General features: G+C 46.1%; 1 protein-coding gene across 2 annotated transcripts; it reads right to left on the bottom strand.

The window, feature by feature from the left end:
- Window positions 1-2,927: 2,927 nt before the first annotated feature.
- Window positions 2,928-19,756, bottom strand: LOC138846876 (uncharacterized). 2 transcript variants are annotated; one of them, XR_011384393.1, is made up of 2 exons: window positions 16,688-19,756; window positions 2,928-3,475 (listed from the first exon to the last, which is right to left on the bottom strand). XR_011384393.1 is itself a non-coding variant. In XM_070063803.1 (1 exon), the coding sequence occupies exon 1, from the start codon at window positions 18,847-18,849 to the stop codon at window positions 17,188-17,190; it is 1,662 nt and encodes a 553-aa protein (XP_069919904.1). In that variant the 5' UTR covers window positions 18,850-19,756; the 3' UTR covers window positions 15,317-17,187. The 2 variants fall into 2 exon arrangements, 1 of the variants encoding a protein (XP_069919904.1); XM_070063803.1 differs by lacking the exon at window positions 2,928-3,475 and having other exon boundaries at window positions 15,317-19,756.
- Window positions 19,757-20,040: the final 284 nt, after the last annotated feature.

The following is a 20,040-nucleotide window of genomic DNA, read 5'->3' as shown; positions in this document are numbered from 1 at the left end:
TAGTATTTCCTGCCTCCTTATACACTAAGTATTTTTATGGGCCATTGGATGTCTTGGCAACCATCACATTTAGAGCTGAATTGATTCCATCAAATGGACAGCCTCTAATTTATTTGACTCTTACCAACTTGGTGGATGTAGAGTCAATTTGCTGTTTCTGAGAAGTCTCATTGTTCTGTGGCCCATCACTGGCTCAGCTGTTGAGATTTGGAGTTATCACTGCAGACTCATTTGGCATATTTTTGTCTGATGCTCACTGATTCAATCCGTACTTCATTCCTCGGATGATGAGCATTGTAGCACTGTGATTGAGGGACTGGGCTCTGGAGTTAGCCTGTCTGGTTTCAAATATGGTGTCTTCTGCTTTCTCTGTGCCTTGAATGATCAATTTACCTTTCTGGGCCTGAGGTGTTCATTGTGAAATTATAACAGCCCCCACTCTCTCAGTGATCATTCCCCAACTTTGGCACACATCAGATTTTTGGGGAGAGCTTGTTACATCAGAGACTGGGCTCTGCATGTTGGCATGTCTCAAGTAGCAACAGTACAAGCATTTGTGATTCTAGCATTTTCCTGGGTGATGCTGACCTTGCTTCCTGGGGATTTTGTTTTGAGAAGCTATTGTGAGTATTAATTGAGGTGACGCATGAACAATGCTGCTTAGCACCATGCTTGTGTTGCCCTCAGTAATTAGGTAATAACTTTTGAGCAATGCATGAAGTTTCTGGCCATCGTTAATGACAGTCAGCAGATCATGTGAGTTTATGGCAGGAGAGTACAGGGTCGCTCTAAAATATCAACCTCTAGCATAGAGGTCAAGTTCCTCTCTGTCCTGGGGCTTGAGCGGTGTGTGTGTGTGTGTGTGTGTGTGTGTGTGTGTGTGTGTGTGGTAGGCAGTACACTTCTTTACAATTAACACAGACCTGAGAAAGGAACTATTCAATTGGGAAGTCATGGTCCTGTGACAACTTCCCTTCCTCTCCTCTTCACCTCAATAATCCTGTTTCTACATCACCCTTTTTAGCATTTTAAATAATTGTCCAAATGCCAGGAAAAACCTCAGGTAAATCCATGTGAGACACGCGATCCTCTTAGAGAGTGTGATTGCTGCCAGCCCAGAGACAAGAGCTGGGCTAATGAATTCGTTCTTCCTTTTATGAGGGGTACCCTGCAGGTGGAATACTCAGAAATGTGAAATCTTGATCGAAATGTGACTCAATTGTAGGGCAGTTGAAATATATACAGGAGAAGAAATTTGGGTGGGAGAGTTGGCAAAAAATTCTGTTCCCTTTCCAGTGGCCACCCTGGATCCCATTCTTGAAAATCCTGCCGTTGTAAAATTCTGTTGTGCCATTTCCAGAAGTTAAGCCTTTACATGCAGCAAGTTTGTAACGGTGATTTCAGTCCCCAGAGAAACACACATCAAGGGCAGTTTAAGTTGTCATCCACTGCCTGGAGTTTAGCCAGGCATCTGTGCACCCACGGAGGATCCAGGGTACTCACACAGGGTGTAAGGTTGGGAAAGGGCACAGGAATCTTTGTTAAACCCCTCAACCCCAACAAGCCCAATGTTCACACACTCACCCCAGGAGGGTGTGGGCCACGTGCCCTTGGCCATAGCTAGAGCAAGCCCAAAGAAGCCCATCGAGAACAAAGCTTGTAGAGGTCTCTGGGTTTCCACCCTCCATCATCCCTCCTTGCATGCGCAGTCCTGATGCAAGCCCCTGGCATGTTCAGAGGCGTTAGGGAATAACTTCAGTCCTTGGAGACCATACACTGACATGAAGATGGGGGAAGCATGTCTAGGGACACAGTCAAGTAACAAGAATTCTTCTGCTCAATATTGAGAAAAAAAAAAAAAAACCAAACCAAGAGTGCAGAATCTGATAAAATGCCCACCCCAGCACTCACCGTGGAGAAGTGGAGAAAGAAGACTGACATGCCACATTGGTTTCAACATTTTAAAGGCAGTAAAACATTAATGATAATGTAGAAGTCCTGGTCAGACCCCAGTCCCAACTTCCTCCCCTGGTCCCTGGAGGGAACACACTGGGAGGCATTTGCTGTTCATGCAGATTAATGGACATGTTTTGTACTTAAAGTTGCAGCATGTGCAGATCTCTAACAAGTTTGTGGAGATTGTGCAGGATCTTGAAGCATTTTTAAATATTTTGTTTATTTGAGAGAGAGGGAGATATAAAACCCACTGCACCATAGTGTGCACAATAGCAGGAAGCTGGATTGAGAAGATGGAACTGGGAGCTGAACCCAGACACTTTGGTATGGGACATGTGCTTCCCAACTGTCATCTTAACTGCCAAACCAAATGCCTGCTCCTGCAAGCTATTTTAATTCCATTTCTCATGAACCTTTTGAAGTACCCTCATGTGCAGCCACATACCCAATACATAGTATTTTTTTTAATTTGAAAGGCAGAGTTACTGAGAGGGAGGCAGGGACATACACACTTCTCCCATGCTCTGGTTGGGTCATCTCGTAGAATATGCCATACTTGTACTTGTGTACTGGCCAGGTGTCTAGCAGAGGGCACTTATGCACCTTGAGCCCCAGTGCTCTGTTACAGAGTAAGGTGCTGCAGGTTGCTCCACAGCTTCCTGAAGGAGGGTGGTCTCGGCCTCTCAACCATACTTTCCCCAGCACTTTGTATTCTCATTTGCGGGCTTCTCCTGATGTTTAATTTCATCTGATTTTTTAAATAGCAACTGGAGACTCTTTCTCCTTAAGGGTTTGGGGATGGATAGAGTAAAATAGAGTACAACAGACAGAGAACTTGGCAAATTTGTGTCTTGGTCACCATTGTGTTTTGGTATCTCATGTGGTTCCTGGCAATTTCCAAATGTTAAAAAAAACATATACTATATGTACATAGATATAATGTTATTTCTTTTTATTTATTAGAGAGGTGCCTAATGAAAAATACTCTGTCAAATTTTAAAATGAATCGCAGTATAATTTCAAAGAACAAAGTGAAACAAATGAAAGACCTGTGGCCCCACTACCCTGAGCTCGCCTCACCTTGCTGCCTACTTTTGACAGCTCCAGATCAGGAGCTGCCTGAAGCCATGCTCCCTGTGCCAGCCTACACAGTCTGGGTCTTTGTTTTCTGATTGGTTGGCACCAGAAAGTATTTCCATCAGAACTTAAGTTTGCCATTGAATACCAATTTTATAAAAGTGTTGCTCAGTCCTACTATTTCCCTTTAGCTTCTTGGTGTCCAGCGTTGCAGCATTCTTCCTCGGATGCCGTGTAGAGCCCCGGCGCTGGACTTGGAACAAGGAGGTGAGCTCCATGATGAGCAACACCTGCAGAAAGGCTGGGCCGCTGGTGTCTGAGGAGTGGTAGTGGATTCACCGGGCCTCTGACTCAGGTTCATCCATCCTCGCCTGGTGAGTCTTTTTGAACTCTTTGTGCATATCATGTGATGGCCCCGAACATGGGTCAGGGACACTCAGGCCTTCAGGAGCCAGATGGAAGGAAGAATAAATTGTGTATTACATTGTATGCTACAAATTAAATAGTGTATTTTATATTATAAATTATTTTTGTTACATATCATAAATTGTATGTTGTTATGTTATAACTGTACTTTAAAATGTATATGTGCTCAGAGGTATCACATATAGTTCCAGAAGGAATGAACCTGCCTGGCTGAATGCTGATGCCAGGATGGGTGAACCACCAGGTGGGCGATGAAGACGTCCAGCCACTGTATTAATTTCCAGGATTTTTGGTATTATTTTCTGGATTTATAGTTGTACTTAGTGGATAGGAACTGAGAAATGGATCTGGTCATCCAGAAAGGAAGTTTCTGCTCGCAGGCTTTGACTCCTGTTTTTCCTGACTTGCTAAGATGGTTTATCTCAGTGTGCCTTGAAGGTTCTCCAGCACAGCAGTGATAGCATTGATTGGGAAACCCAAGTAGACAGTTGTGTGTGTGTCATTGCCCACTGAACTCTGATTCTCCTCTGTGATACCCAGTGTTTCCCTAATTTTGTGAAAATTCCTGAGGAATGTATTCTGTTATATTATCTTTATGAATGTAGTTATATGAGGAAACACAGAATGTAAAAATGTATGTATCCCAGTCATATTATTAGATTAATTGGGACTGTGGGACTCAACAGAGGCAACTAGATCAGAGAATGGCTCTAGAATTTTAAGAAGTAAGTATCAATTGCTGAGGATATTTGTTGCACTTAGGAAACTAAGGTCCTGGATACCTCAGTACAGGTTATTTTTACTTCCAGATTAGATGTTGAAATGCTGGAATTATTTTAACTCTGATATTCGTAGAGCATGTTTAGTTCTGAGTGGGCAGGGACTGTTGTTTCTGCACAGTATGCAGAAAGGTGGCCATATAATTGGTTCTAAAACTTGGGTTGACAAAATGCAATCCCTCTTTGTCCCTCTGTTTTACAAAACAAAAACTTTCAAAATATTTAGGTATTGTGCTTTGTGCTTTGGTTCTTACAGAATGTGGTGAATTAAGACTTTGTTCCTACTGGTCAGCAGTAACTAGTGTTGTCCTTGAAGAGTCATCCCTCTGGCTTCATTTCCCCTGGGATTGCTATTGTGGTGACTCCTCCTCATCACTCCTCCTCATCCTCCAGGTCTCAGCTCAAGGGCTGGCTCTGAGGAGGCCACCTGTGACCCCCCAGTAAGTTTATTCTGCACACCTTTGCCCTTCAAATTCCTACTGGCTTTATAGGAGTTATGATCAGTGTGTGTGGTTTCTATGTTTTGCAACATTTATTTGTTTAAAATGAGGAGTGGGGATGAAAAAGAGATATTTTCAGATCCTCCATCTGCTGATTCACTCCCCAAAGGCCAGCAACAGCTGCGGATGGGCCAGGCTGAAGCCAGAAGCCTGGAGCTAGGAACCTTGGTCCTCAAGTACTGGAGCCATCATATATCATCTCTCGGGTGCATTAGCACAAAAACTGGATCAGAAGTAGAGTGGCCAGGACTCAACTAGGCACTCCACTATGGGATATGCACATCCCAAGCAGCTGCTGAACCTGCTGAGCCAAAATACTCACCCCTATGTGTGTATTTGAAAAACTGCATTAAATGTATTTTATTTGAAAGGCATCATGCACAGACGCGCACGCACGCGCACACACACAGAGAGAGAGAGAGAGAGAGAGAGAGAGAACTCTTATCTGTATTTTCACTGCCAAAATGTCCACAACAGCAGGAGCAGGGCCAGGCCCAGCAGGCCAGAACTCAGAGTTTCCCATGTGATGGCAGGAACCCAAGCACTGCTGCCTCTCAGGGTGCACATTAGCAAGCTGCTGGAATCCACAAGGGAGCTGGGACTGGAACCAAAGCACCCCCCATTAGGTTGGGAGCATCCCCAGACAAATCTTACTTCTGGGCCAAACGACCCTCCCATATCAATGTTGAATACGCAACAAAAGGATGAATGAATGAATGAATGAATGAGTGGCAAAGGGTTAGGAAGACAGGCACATGGAATTTGCTGTTTCCCAGGGCTCTGCAGCATGAGTGAGAAGGGCTTTTTGCCTCTCGTTGTTTCCTGCTTGGGAGCTCACCGGGAAACTCAACTCTGAGTGCTTCTGCAGCCTTGCTTTTGCTTTGCAGAGTCTTGTAGAACAAAGCCCTCATGGCCCTTGCTTTACTTGTTTCTTTACCAAAGTGGATTTTGTAAGACTTGTATTTCAGCTTTGCAAAACAGTGTTGCCAAGAATGTTCACCTGGGGAGGCCAAGCAGCCTCTTTCAAGAAACTGACATGTTTTGTCTACTATTGCTCTAGAAAGGATAGGGCCGGGCCCCAGGCGGGATCTATGCAGACATCCTGGGGAAGCTCAGGAGGGTTCCAGTCATTGAGCATGGGGGCTGGGCCTGTGAAGGAGCCGGCCTCCCACAGGTGGTGAGCTAAGGGTGCAAGTCCCAGTGGCCCCCAGGTGAGGAGGGAGGGACCAAGGGACTGCAGCTCCTGGCTGTCAGGCCAGTAAGTGCCCACGGTTCTTGGTTGGCCACTTTTTTGGAGACAAACGCACACAGGAGTGTGTCTGTTAGAGAGCTGCAGCTTGGCTGGGGCTGGGGGTGTGCTCCCATGGGAACCTTTGCATGTGCGGGGCCAGGCTGGGACACAGCTCCTCTACCCCATTCCTGACTCTTACAAACTTTCTTCAAGCTCCAGGCACATCGCTGTGGCTGCTGGAGAGGAGTTGTCCACTGGCCTGAGCTCGGCATGAGGTCCCCCGTAGCACTTGACCCCCAGGCCACGTGGCAGCTGCAGAGACTCCCGCTCCTGGGGTACACAGTGTGGGTGAACATGAGTGGTGAGTGAGTGGTGAGTGCGTGCTGGGCATGGGGAGGGTCCTGGAGCACCTGGGCAGGTGTGGCTCTGTCAGGCCCAAGCCTCACCTTTCAGGGTTGCCCGGTTTTCTGCTTGGGCACCAACACCACTGGGCCATCTGGAGTTGGGACTCTGAGGGCAGGAATGTGGCAACTCTTGCCAGTTCCTGCAGTTCCTTCTCTGAGCAAAAAGTAGCAGAGATACGGGCTGAGTGCCCCATGTGTCGGTGCAGCACGCGGGCAGGTGCAATAGGCACCTGGGCTGTGCTGGCTGGCACAGGTGCTTCTCCGCCGCACTTGATCTTGTGGCGGTTATGGTGATTAGGAAAGTGGGTTCTTTACAGACCCCAGGGAGGTGACGTTTCTCATGATGGCATGCCCCTGCGGGAACAGTTAGAACCATGCACAGGAGAAAATAGTGATTGCTAACTAACCAGCCAGGGGGTCACGGCTGTGCTGGGTGAGTGAGGAGTCCTGGGCCAACCCACACAGCACCTGGAGGCAGAAGTGCTTTGTTCATCACCATGTTACTTCACTGCTTTCTCTCACTGAGTTACAGCCACTGTTTTCTCTGATTTGTCATTTGTCTTTGTGAACCCTCCCACCTCTCCATGATATGGTCGTCTTGGAATTCATTTTGGAAATGAAGGGCAGGTCTACCTCTCTGGGTTCCCCCTTGGTGAATGTCACAGGCAGTCACTTTTTCACAGTGGGGCTTTTGCTCCATACACGTTATTCTCATTTTCACATGCAGAAGTTGGGGCTCAGAGAGGCTGAGTGACTTGCCCCTGGTGACACAGCATGATGCTGCCTGTGTTGCATAATCAGGGAGTGAGTCCTTGTGAGCAGAGAAGTGAGGCTGATGGGGCAGAATGAGTCCCAAGGCACCAGCAGGAGTGTCCTCATGGGACCTCTCTGAATCTGACCTTATGCAGCTTCCTCTTCTGCCCCATCCATGCTGGCCTCTCAGTTCCGTGACGGTGCCAAGTTCTCTTCCACCTCGGGGCACTTACATTGCTTTTCTTTCTTGATTGTTTCTGTCCTTGAACTTGTGCCATGAAACTGAGGAACACACCACATTTCCCGGTGGTTGAGAGTTTGGTAGCTGGGGGAGTTGTTCGTGGAAGGATGAGTTTCCAAGCCTCATGTTCCTCTTCTGTTAAAATGGAATCCTCTCTGAAGATTATCTATTTTATCATCTTAAAAAGGTAAGTTTTGGTTTGCTGATCTAGTATATTTTTTATTTCATTGATTTATGTTCTGATCCATTTTATTTCTCATCTCATGCTTGTTTGGGGTTTTGTTTTTTCTTGTTTATCTAAATTTTTGAGATGTATCACTTGATTTTGAATTTTAGGCATTTCTCATTTTAAATATGACTACTGTATGCTATAAACTTCCCTCTTAATGTTTTTGCTGTAATCAACAGTGTTTCACATGTTTTGTTTTACTTTTCATTTATTTCAAGATAGGTTTTATTTGCTTTTTAATTTCTTCAGTGATCACTCATCATTCAGTAGCATCTAGTTAAATTTCCAAATATTTATGAGCGTTCAGTTTTTATTCTTATACTTTATTCCTAGTTACCTAATAGGATTTCAGTCTTTTCAGATTTGCTGAGAATTGATTTGTGGACCCATATATGATATATCCAAAAAAAAAAATTGAGTGTGCTGATGAGAAGAATGTAGCTTTTAGGTTAAATGTCCTATAAATTTCTGTGAAGTCATTTACTTGATGTAATATTTTAGCTTTGGCATGTGTCATTATTTATATTGTATTTGGATGATCTGTCCATTGATGAGAGTGCATTGTTCAACTTACTCCCTATTGTTGTATAGGGATGTCTCTGCCTTTCGGTCTAATGGTATTTTCTGTGTATATCTGGGTGGTCTTGTGTTGGTTGCTTATATATTAATGATTGTTATGTCTTCTGCTAATCAAATTTAATCAATGCAATGTCCTTTTTATCTCTTTGTATAATTTTTGATTTCAAGTTTTTCATTTGTTATCAAGATAGCCAGTTCTCCTCGTTTTTATTTTCTATTTGTGTGGAATATCTTTTTCTAGCCCTCCACTTTCAGTCTATGTGTGTCCTTGTGAAGTGAGTTTCTTATAGATATTATATAGTAGGGCCTTTTTTATTTAGTTCAAACTTTTATTCTTGAGATTTTTTTGACTTTTTTAAAAATTAAAGTTATATAAATTTCGTGCATTTCATAAATACAAATTTAAAAAGATAGTATTTCTTCCCAGCTGCACTCTAACCCTTCTTCCTCCTCCATCTCTATTCCCTTTCTTATTTGTTTAGTAAGATTTATTTTTAGTTAACCTTAAATGTACAAGATTAAGCATATACTTATTAGAGCTCAGCAAATAGTATGAAATAAATAAAACTGCTCCTCAACAGTTGAGACAAAGGCTGTTCAAACCATAGCATTTCAATGTCATTTTTATTTTTATAGATTACCATTTTTTACTGTTATTATAAATATTTTGCTCAAAATGTTTTATCTAAGGTACACAAACTTCATAAATTTCTTTTTTGAAATTTTTTTTATTTGAAAGGTAGAGCTATAGACAGTGAGAGAGAGAGGGAGGGAGACAGAGAGAAAGGTCTTCCTTCCATTGGTTCACTCCCCAAATGGCCGCATTGGTGCTGCGCCAATCCGAAGCCAGGAGCCAGGTGCTTCTTCCTGGTCTCCCATGTGGGTGCTGGAGCCCAAGCACTTGGGCCATCCTCCACTGCCTTCCTGGGCCACAGCAGAGAGCTGGACTGGAAGAGGTGCAACTGGGACTAGAGCCCGGCGCTCCTATTGGATGCTGGTGCCCCAGGCAGAGGATTAACCAAGTGAGCCACGGTGCCGGCCACAAACTTCATAAATTTCATTAATATAAACTTATGAACATAGTGATTATTTTCTACCCTATCAGTACTCCCACCTTTCTTCCTCCTCCCTCTCCTATTCGCATTCTCATTTTTTGTGAAGATCTATTTTCTTTTCTTTTTAAATATTTATGTATTTGTCTATATGAAAGGGTTACGCAGAGAGAGAAGGAGAGGTAGAGAGTCTTTCCTCCATGGGTTTACTCTCCAGTTTGCTGCAACTGCTGGAGCTGTGCCAATCTGAAGCCAGGACCAGGAGCTTCTTCTGGGTCGCTCAACAAGTGCAGGCACCCAAGGACTCAGGCCATCTTCTACAACTTTCCCAGGCCATAGCAGAGAGCTGGATTAGAAGAGGAACAGCCAGGACTTGAACCGGCCCCAGTATGGGATGATGGCACTGCAGGTGGCAGCTTTACCTGCTATGTCATGGCACCGGCCCATAAGATCTATTTTCAATTAACTTTATGCACATATGATTACCTCTATAGTAAGTAAAGAGTTCAAGGAATAGTATGAAAAAAGAAAACCTGTTCCTCAGCATTTGAGATAATGGCTGTTCAAAGTAATCACATCGGAAATTGGCAGTTTAACTTCTGTGGATTACATTATAGATACACTATTAATTATTAACAGAAATTTGCGGAGAACATATTGTATTTGTCCTTTTGAGACTGGCTTATTTTGCTAAGTATAATGTTTTCCGGTTGTAACCACGTTGCTTCAAATGACAGGATTTCTTTTTTTTCTTTAGGACTGTGTAGTATTCTGTGGTGCACATATTGCAAAATTTCATTATCTTTTTTCAGTTAAAGCACATCTGGGTTGATTCCACATCTTAGCCATTGTGAATTCACCTGTAGTAAACATGGGGGTACATATCAGTCTTTCATAGGCTGATTTCATTACCCTTGGGTAAATTCCCCATAATGAGATGGCTGGGTCATATTGTAAATCTATATTCAGGTTTCTGAAGAATGTCCATACCATCTTCCACAGTGGCTGTATCCGTTTACATTCCCACCAACAGTGGATTAGGGTACCTTTTTCCACACATCCTCACCAGCTATTAGTTGTTTGTTGATATCTATATGAAAACCATTCTAATGGAGGTGAGGTGAGAACTTACCGTGGTTTTGGGTGGCGTTTCCCTGAGGTTAGTGATCCTGAGCATTTTTGCATGTCTCTGTTGGATTTCCTCTTTGGAAAAATGTCTGTTTATCTCCTTCACTTATTTCTTAACTAGATTGTTTTGTTGTTGAGTTTCTTGAGCTCTTTATATATCTGGTATTAATCCTTTATCAATTGCATAGTTTGCAAACAATTTCTTCCATTCTGTTGGTTGGCTGTTCACTTTGTTGAGTGTTTTTTACAGTGCAGAATCTTCTCAATTTTATGTAATCCTATTTGTAAATGCTATCTTTGATTGCCAATACTCTGGTGTTTTTTTCCAATAAGCTTTTGCCTATGATAGTGTCTTGCCGGTTTTCCTGAATGTCCTGTAAGAAATTGATGGTATTGGGTTGTCGATTTAAATCTTTAATCCATGTTAAGTGGATTTGTGTGTAAGCTGTAAGGTAGAGGTCTTGCTTCATACTTCTGCATGTGGAGATCCAGTTTACCCAGCACTATTTGTTAAAGAGACTTTCCTTGCTCTGGGCATTGATTTTAGCTCCTTTGTCAAAGACAGGGTGGTTGTAGAAGCATGGGTTGATATTTGGAGTTTCTGTTCTGCTCCATTGGTCTATCCATCTGTTTGTGCCAGTACCAGGCTGTACAACTGTCCTATAGTATGCCTTGAAATCAGATATTGTGATGCCTCTGGCTTTGTTTTTGTTGTTCATATTGCTTTAGCATTTTGGGGTCTCCTGTGTTTCCAAATAAATTTAAGCATCTCTTTTCTAGATCTGTATTCTGATTGATATCGCATTGAACCTATTAATTGCTTTTGGTAGTGTGGGCATTTTGATGATAATGATTCTTCCAATCTACCAACATGGACGATTTGTCCATTTTTGTTTCTTTATTTCTTCCTTTATTGTTGTGTAATCCTCATATTAGATTTAGTTGCTGTCCTTGGTTAAATTTATTCCAAGGTATTTAATTTTTCTGTAGCTGTTGTGAATGGGATTGAGCTTAGAAGTTCTTTCTCAGCCATGGCATTGTCTGGGTATTACAGAGGCTATTAATTTCTGGTTTGTTAAATATCTTGGTACTTTACCAAACTCTTTTATAAGTTCCAGTAGTTTCTTATTGGAGTGTTTTGGATGCACTACATACAGAATCATGTCATCTGCAAGTAGAGATAATTTGACTTCCTCCTTCCTAATTTTATCCTTTTAATTTATTTTTCTTTTCTGTTGGCTCTGGTAAAACTTCCAGAACTGTGTTGATTAGCAATGATGAAAGTGTGCATCCTTGTCTGGTTCTGCATCTTAGTGGGAGTGCATCTAACTTTTCCATTCAGTAGGATGCTTGCCCTGGGTTTGTCATAAATTGCCTTGATTGTGGTGAGGAATGTTCCTTCTTTACCCAGTTTTCTTAGAGTTTTCCTCATGAAACGGTGTTGTATTTTGTTAAATGGTTTCTCTGCACTGAGTGAGATAATCATATAGTTTTTGTTCCGCAGTTTGTTAATGTGGTGTATCACATTGTTTGATTTGCGAATGTTGAACCATCCCTGCATTCGAGGGATAAATGCTTCTTGGTCTGGGTGAAGGATCTTTCTGATCTGTTGTTGTTTTTGATTAGGTAGCATTTGCTGAGGATTTTTGTGTGTATATTCAACAGTGAAATTGCTCTGTAATTCTCTTTCTCTGTTGTATGTTTTTTTGATTTAGGAATTGAATCATGCCGGATTCATAGAAGGAGTTTGGGAGGATTCCCACCAATGAATTTGTTTTGAATAGCTTGAGAAGAATTGTGGAGTTAGTTCTCCTTTAAATGTCTGATAGAATTGAGCAGTGAAGTCATCCAGTCCTTGGCTTTTATTTATTGGGAAGGTCTTACTGATTCACTTTCCTTCTTGGTTAATGGTCTGTTTAGGTTTTCTGTTTCATCATGGCTCAGTTTAGGTATGTTGTATATGTCCAGGAATCTATCCATTTCTTCTAGGTTTTCCAATTTGTTGGCATACAGTTTCTTGTCATCATTTCTGATGATTCCTTTTATTTCTATGGTATATGTTGTTGTGCTACCTTTTTCATCTCTAATTTTATTGAATTGGGTATTCTCCCATTTTGTTTAGTTGGCCTGATGGTATATTGTTTTTTTCCAAAAAAGCAGCTTTTTTTACTGATCTTTTGTATTATGTTTTGTATTTCAGTTTTGTTAATATCTTCACTAATTTTAATTATTTCTGTTGTCCTACTAATTTTTGGTTCATTTCCTGTGTTTTTCTAGATCCTTGAGAGCTATTGATAGCTCACTTATTTGGTGCCTTTCCAATACCTTGATCTAGGCACCAATTGGTATAAACTTTCCTCCTAACACTTCTTTTACTTTATCCCATAAGCTTTGATATTTTCTATTGCCATTTCATTCGTTTTACAGAAATTTTTTGATTTATCTTTTGATTTCTTTTATGATCCACTGTTCACTCAGGAGCATTTTGTTCGGTCTCCACGTGTTAATATGTGTTCTGGAGTTTCCTGAGTTTTTGATTTCCAGTTTCACCCCATTGTGGTCAGAGAAGATGCATGGTATGATTTTGATTTTTCTGAATTTCCTGAGACATGCTTTATGGCCTATTCTGTGCCCTATTCTAGAGAAAGCTCCATGCCCTGGTAATAAGATTGTGTATTCTGCAACTGTAGAATGAAAATTTCTATAGATATCTATTAGGCGCATCTGTTCTATATGTCAATGAACTCTGTTGTTTCTTTGCTAATTTTCCATTTGGTTGGTCTGTCCATTGCTGAACATGGGGTATTGAACATTCCCATTTGTATTGTGTTGGAGTGCATTACTCCCTTTAGGTCCATTACCATTTATTTTAGGTAGTCAGATGGCCTGTAATTATTGGGCGCATATATCTTGACTATAGTCACATCTGTTAAATTAATCCCTCAGTTGTTATACAGTGTCCTTCTTTGTCTCTTTTAACAGTTTGTGTGTTAAAGTCTATTTTTTCTGATATTAGGTTGGTTACACCAGCTTTTTATTTTTTTGTTTTCTGTTAGTGTGGAATAATTTTTTCCATCATTTCACTTTCAGTCTGTGCAAATCCTTGTAGGTGACATTTGTTTGTTGTAGGCACAAATAGATGGGTCTTTTTTCAACCCATTAAGCTAGTCTGTGTCTTAACTGGTGAGTTAGGACAAACTATAGGTCACAGGCTATAAGAAAAAAGACAGATGCCACAGGACACACACACCAGCCACAAAACAGGACACAGGACACAGGCTGCAGAACATAGGACACAGGATACAGGATGCAGGGCAGAGGCCACAGGACACACGCCTACAACACAACACACAGGCTACAAGATACAGGCTACACAACATAGAACACAGGCGAAAGGACTCAGGCTACAGGACACAGGACAGATTTCAGGCCACAGGTCACAGGCCACAGGACATAGGCTCCAGAGCACAGGCAGGGCCCTGGCCACGCTCCAGTGACATGCCCCTCACTCCTCCTTGCCCTCCAGGGCCATGATCCCCTCAGGCAGGGCCCTGGCCACCCTCTAGGGCTGGGCTCCTTCTCCTCTCCATGCCCTACAGAGCCAGGCCCTGCTCCCTTCAGTTGTGGCACTAGACACCCAGCAGGGCTGCCCCACTTTCCTTGTCCTCCAGGGCCTGGGCCCCACTCCCCTAGTTGCCCACCAGAGCCTGGGCCCAGCTCCCATTGCTGTCCTTCAGGGCCAGGCCCTGCTCCCCTCACCACATTCCAGAGCTGGGCCCCAATCCCCTCCTCAGCCTGCAGGGTCGGGCCCTTCTCCCCTCAGGCCCGGCCCTGGCCTCCCTCCAGGGCCAAACTCTGCTCCCCTCCTCACCTCCAGGGCCAGTGTTCCCCTCCTCATGCTCCAGGGCTGGCACTGTCGCTCCCCGTCTTCATGGAGGAACGACACAGGACCCTGCGCTGTTCTTTTGTCTGCTCGGCCCTCCCCGGGTTTGCTGCTGGTTCTTCCCGGGGTGGCTACCGACCCTTCCACCTCCGTGGAAGGGCGGTTCCCCCTGCCACATTCCCCACTTCCGCGGGGGAGCGGCACACCGCCGGCCGGCTCTCTCGGGGGCTGCACAGGTGTTCCTTCAGATAGATGTTCCCCTTAGATGTTCCTGGTGCATGTTGTCTCTCTCCTCCTTTATAGTCCTCTTCCACCAATCCCAACTCTGCTACCCACATGCCGAGTACGCTGCTCTCCTCCAATCAGGAGCAAGATCAGCTCCTGCAGCTCAGTCAATCAAGTTGGTGAGAGGCAGCTGGGTAGAAGCTGTTTGCTCCTCTCCCAGCGCCATATTGTGGGAGAGCAGATGTATAGAATACGTCTTTATTCCAGTAACAGTATAGTCCGAGTTGCTCCCCACAGGCACCAATCTCCTCCTCGCACTCTTGGTCTGGCTCTGCTCCCCTCCTCCCCATCCACAGCCAGGCTCCCCACAGGCCCATCCCTGTCCTCCCTCCAGAGCCAGACCCCGCTTCCCTCCACACCTTCAGGGCCAGCCCCTGCTCCGCTCCTGGCCTTCCAGGGCCTGGGTCCCGTACCTCTCCTTGCCCTGCAGAACCTGGCACCCACTCCAACCTTCACACTCCAGAGCCTGGGCCCCACTTCAGGGCTTCCCTACAGGGACAGGCCACACTACCCTCAACACCCTCCATGGCCGGGCCCTGCTTGCCTCCTCGCCCTCCAAGGCCTGGGCCCACTCTGCTCGCCACCTTCCAGGGCTGGACCCTGCTCCCCACCTTGAAAACAGAGCCTGGGCCCAGCTCCACTCACTGCCCTCCAAGGCTGGACCCTGTTCCCCTCCTCACCCTCCAGGGCCAGACCCTACTCTCCTCCTCGCCCTCCAGAGCTGGGCACCACTCTCCTCTTCCCCCTCCAGGGCTGGGCCCCTCTCAGCACGCTGCTCTCTTGGGCCAGGCCCCACTAACCTCAACACCATCAGGGCCAAACCCTGCTCCCCTCCTTGTCCTCCACGACCTGGCCCAGCTGCCCTCCTCACCCTCCAGGGCCTTACCCTGCTCACCTCTTACCTTAAGCGGCTGGGCCCGGCTCCCATTGCTGCCAATAAGTCACTGGTGTCACTCGGTGGTCCCTAGCAGCCACTGCCTCCATCTTTGTGCGCCCCTGCTGTCACTGCAGCATTGGGCAGCCCGCATGGTTCCCCAGCACCTGCCACTTCATGGCCTGCCTTGGCTGCCTCCTTCTGCTTCCTCAGGCACACCGAGTGAGGCCACATCTTTATGCCCCAGTGCAGCCACCAGGAGCCACCCGTCATGGGGCCCCAGCACGGTCCCCAGCAGCCTCCCTGTGATTGCCCGAGGATTCTTCCTACTTCTTCTTGGGCTCCCCTGTGGTTATCTGGGCCCTCTTGTAACTCCCAGGCCCCACCACACGGCCCCCAGGCCCCACCAGCTCCTTCCCTGGGCACTCCCACTGCCACTGAATCACTAGGTCACCACGTGGACCCCAGAAGCTGCCTCCTCCTTCCTCGCCCCCCCACAGCAGCTGAGTTTTAGGACCCCCCCATTCTCCCAGAAGTCGCTGAGTCTTTGAGGTTCGCGCTGCCCCTAGCAGTCATTGCCTCTGTCCTCTGGCACTCCTGCTGTCCCTGCATCATGTCTGAACTTGGAAATGAGGCTCTACAAAGGGGGTCTCAACTAACTCTCTTGTGGCCAAAGTTTGAGGGTGGGCAAGTGCAGAACTGTTGAATGTGCAGAGGGGGAACGTGGGTGTGGCCTGAGGATAGAAATTTTCCCTGGGAGTCACCTTCAGGAGCATGGCTCTGGGAAGGAATGACTTCCAACATGTTGTTTGCCAAAGAAAAACCTGGGCAGGAAAATGGAAAGCATGGGCACGAGTTAAGGTGCCAGGTGACTTCTTCCCAGACATGTGGGTCCTGAGTTCTTTGGGGCACACAAGAAGGCAGCTCAATGGGAGAGGCCACCTCGGTCTGCAATGCAGGCTCCTCAGTTCAGATCTAGGAGCTCTAAGTTGTCGCAGGAGTTTCTCATCCAGGGACCTGGGAACTTGGGCTTGGAGAAGGAAACTCAGGGTGAGAAGACTTCCCAGGGCAGAGAGCCACCTGAGCAGAGAGTGCAGGCAATAATCAAAGACAGAATAAAGTGGGAGGAGGACAAAGAGTGTCATCCAACGTGGGCCCTGTATCTTACAACCAGCATCCCACACCAATCGCTTTGAACTGGCTCGGAGACCTGGGGAATCTAAAAGATAAATGACCATGTAGAAGATCAGGGGTTTTCCAAACACCAGAGGAACAGTCTGCCTTACTCACCTTTCCCATGGAGCTGAGTCCATCCACGTCACGGCACCAACGATGCTGCAGGAAGTTCAAGTCCATTCTTTCTCTCACATAATCCCAACACGGATCATGAGGGTGAGGGAGAAAAAGCAAAATAGGTTTTCATGAGAAAATCATACTCTTGCAAGCCAGAAGGGGGACTAAGGGAGGGGCCCAATAAGGTCAGGGTACAGGAAGTTTAACTAGGGAGTGATATTCATGGATCAATTCTAAACAAAATCCAACACCATGTTCCTCTATCTTAGGAAAAGGTCATGACCCCTAACCATGAAAACATGTTTCCTGATGGCCATCTGAAAAATGTAACACTATATATTCCCTCTCTGCCTGCAGTTTCTCTTACTGCCTCCTCACCTGCCCTCCTCCCAGACACGAGTCCCTGACTACCCTTCATTGCTACACTCCTCAGGGAAGGGCCCCTCCTCGGGGGCATTTCCCAAGAGGCTACTGAGAGGCCACTTTCCTCTCTGCACTCAAGGGCTTTCCTCTGGGGCTGGCAGTACACAACACATCCAGCCGAAGCATTGGATGATCCTCCTGCCAATCCCCAGGCGCCCCTTGCCCTTTCTGGCCTGCCTGTCTGAGGTCCCTGCCTCCTCCTCCTGCTGCTGCATTCCTGGGATGCTCTGTTCCTCTGAGGCACCCGGGGAGCCGCTCCTGACTTCTCCATCAGCCCCACTGCTGTTGGTGCTCAGTGTGGTGGAGAGAGAGGTCAGAGCATCCTGGCTGAGGACTGCACAGACAGCGGGGCTCCTTGTCCACACGGCCCGTTGGGGACTGTCTGTCCGGCAGGACTCACTGCTGCTCACACTGGGAGTCCCATGGCGGCAAGGAGTCTGCCCCGACTGGTCTCCTGCAAGCACCAGTGGTTGGGAGCTGAGAGCGGCACACTCACGGGCTCTGCTGTTGCAGCCTGAGTGTTTCTGGAGGCACTGGAGAGCGGGACAGCTCTGAGCACCGGGGATGGCCTGAGGTGTGGGCTTCCCTTTGCTGTGATCCCACTGAAGTCCTGGGCACAAGGCACTGGCTGGGAGCCTGGGTGGCAGGGAGCCTGCTTGATGGCCCAGCTGGAATCCCAGGTCCTCAAGGGAGCTTAGAGCTTCAGGACCCTGAGGAGGTGCTGCAGGCTCCACTTCACTCCGCCCATGTATTTCTGGGATGCTGAAGCCCTGCTGTTGGGAGATCCCCCAGCGTGGCACAGGGGGCCAGGGGTCATCCCATTCATGAAGCCACAGTGGAGGGCAGAGGCCCCATGGGAATTCCCAGACTTCCTGCTCCTGGGGAAGAAACAGAAACTCGTCACTGGTTCCAAGTGCTCCATGTCCTGCATGGAGCCATGGGTGGCCCATGATGTCTGCCACTGTGGGCCTGGCCTCAGGGTCCTGGGTCAGTAAGCTGTCCACCAGGTTACACAGCTCTGGGTTTCCATAGTGGGGGATTCTGTAGTATCCAGACAGGATGGCTGCCCGCAGCTCCACACAATCCTCTCCAACAAAAGGCAGTGAGCCTGCCACCATGGCGTACAGGATCACGCCCACACTCCAGGCATCAGCCTTGTACCCGCAGAACTCCTCACCTAAGAATTCCTCGGGCGCACAGTAGGCAAAGGTCCCGCACAGATTCTTCAGGCGCTCTCCACCAGCCAGTTTGCAGCTGAGACCGAAATCGCTCAACTTAATGTTTAGGTGGGCGTCGAGAAGCAGGTTTTCTAACTTTAAATCCCTGTGCACCACGTGCTGCGAATGGCAGTAATGCACAGCGGATAGAATTTGTTTAAATAGCTGACGAATCTCTCCATCCAGTAGGTACCCTCGTTCTACCATGTAACATCTAAGGTCCCCCCTGACTGCGTATTCCATGAAAATGTAGCCCCTCTCTGTGGTGTGCCTGACCTGCAGTAGTTGAATGATGTGAGGGTGATGCAGCCCCTTCATTATTTCTGCTTCTGTGCACAACTGCTGGAAGCTGCAGGAGTGCTGGCCACCATTCTCCACAACCTTCACAGCCACCTGGGTCCTGCTTTCCCAATGATAGGCCAGCATCACCAGCCCAAAACTGCCCTGGCCGAGGACCCTGAGGACCTGGTACCCATCCAGGACCTCCTCCTCACTGCTGAAGGCGGTGAGGCCTTCCATGGTGGGATCCCCACCCCACCCCCCACCCTGCACTCTGACACTGGGAACACTTACTAGTCACCTAAAGTAACAACAAAAACTGGGAAACAAATAGAAATCAAATAAGCTAAATGGTAACCAAAATTGACAACTCAATATGCTAATATTTCTACTAGAGAATGCTAACTCTATGAACTATGGTATACTAATCACTAACACTATCAAAACTAAGAATTAAAAGTTATAAAATACACAGAATACTAAAAATGGTGAAGGAAAGCAACACCAACTATGGTAACTATGGTAACAATGCTAATCAATAAGTCTTATAACAGTCTTATCTAAGTCAAAGGATTAAAAAAATGAGAAAATAGTCAGAAAACGGAGGAAACACAAGAAGGACAAATGAACACAGCATCAAGTACATTTAGCCTGTGAAAGAAAAAGAAAAAATTAATAAATAAATATTTAAAGAAAATACACAAGCACACAATGTAAAAATGGGAGGGGGAGAGAAATTGAAAAAATAGCAAAAAACAAAAAAAAAACTGAAAGATTCACTACAGTAAAGAGAACTAATAGACGACACAAAACAACACCACAAATGACAGGACAAGGGAAAACCAGTGATGTCGTCCAATCCTTCAGGCAGTCTCCACAGAGCTTCCTGGGCCAACTGACCAGAACCGAGCCCAAGCAGGGAACTGTTAAGGCAGTTGGAATGACATCACAATGGCCCCCCTGAGGGCAGAGGAGGCTCTAGACCAATCACAGCTGGGGACACACCAGGCTGGTTTTCTCAAGAAACTTTCTACTTGGTTAAAGAGAAAGGACCCCAAAAGCTTTTGTCTTAAGTTGGTGGTGGAGATCGGTATTTAGGATTTGATAAATTAGCACAGTCCTCTTCAGGCGTTTTCTATTGTTTCAATACACGTATAGAAGCACTGATCCTCCCGGAAGTCTCTATTTCCACCCCCATCCCCACCCCCTTTTTCATTTCCTCTTGGTTCCTGTCCATTAAAGACGTCCAGTAAGAGGAGTCAACTGCTCATCTTAGCCCAGGCAGGCTCAGCTCACTGTCCCAAAAGATTTCCAAGCTCTGCCATGGCTTGAACAGATTGTGGCTCCCTCACTCATGTATACGTTCACTCACACACATATGTACTTGTATGTTCAAAAACAAAAATAGAGGCATAAAGGTGTCCCTTTAGA

Source organism: Oryctolagus cuniculus, chromosome 19 (genome assembly GCF_964237555.1).
Source record: "Oryctolagus cuniculus chromosome 19, mOryCun1.1, whole genome shotgun sequence".
Classification (NCBI taxonomy): domain Eukaryota; kingdom Metazoa; phylum Chordata; class Mammalia; order Lagomorpha; family Leporidae; genus Oryctolagus; species Oryctolagus cuniculus.
This window is presented reverse-complemented; position numbering and strand designations above follow the sequence as displayed.

What these genes read in the sequence shown, in the direction of transcription:
- LOC138846876 (XM_070063803.1), bottom strand. Translation starts at nt 18,849, where the DNA reads ATGGAAGGCCTCACCGCCTTCAGCAGTGAGGAGGAGGTCCTGGATGGG.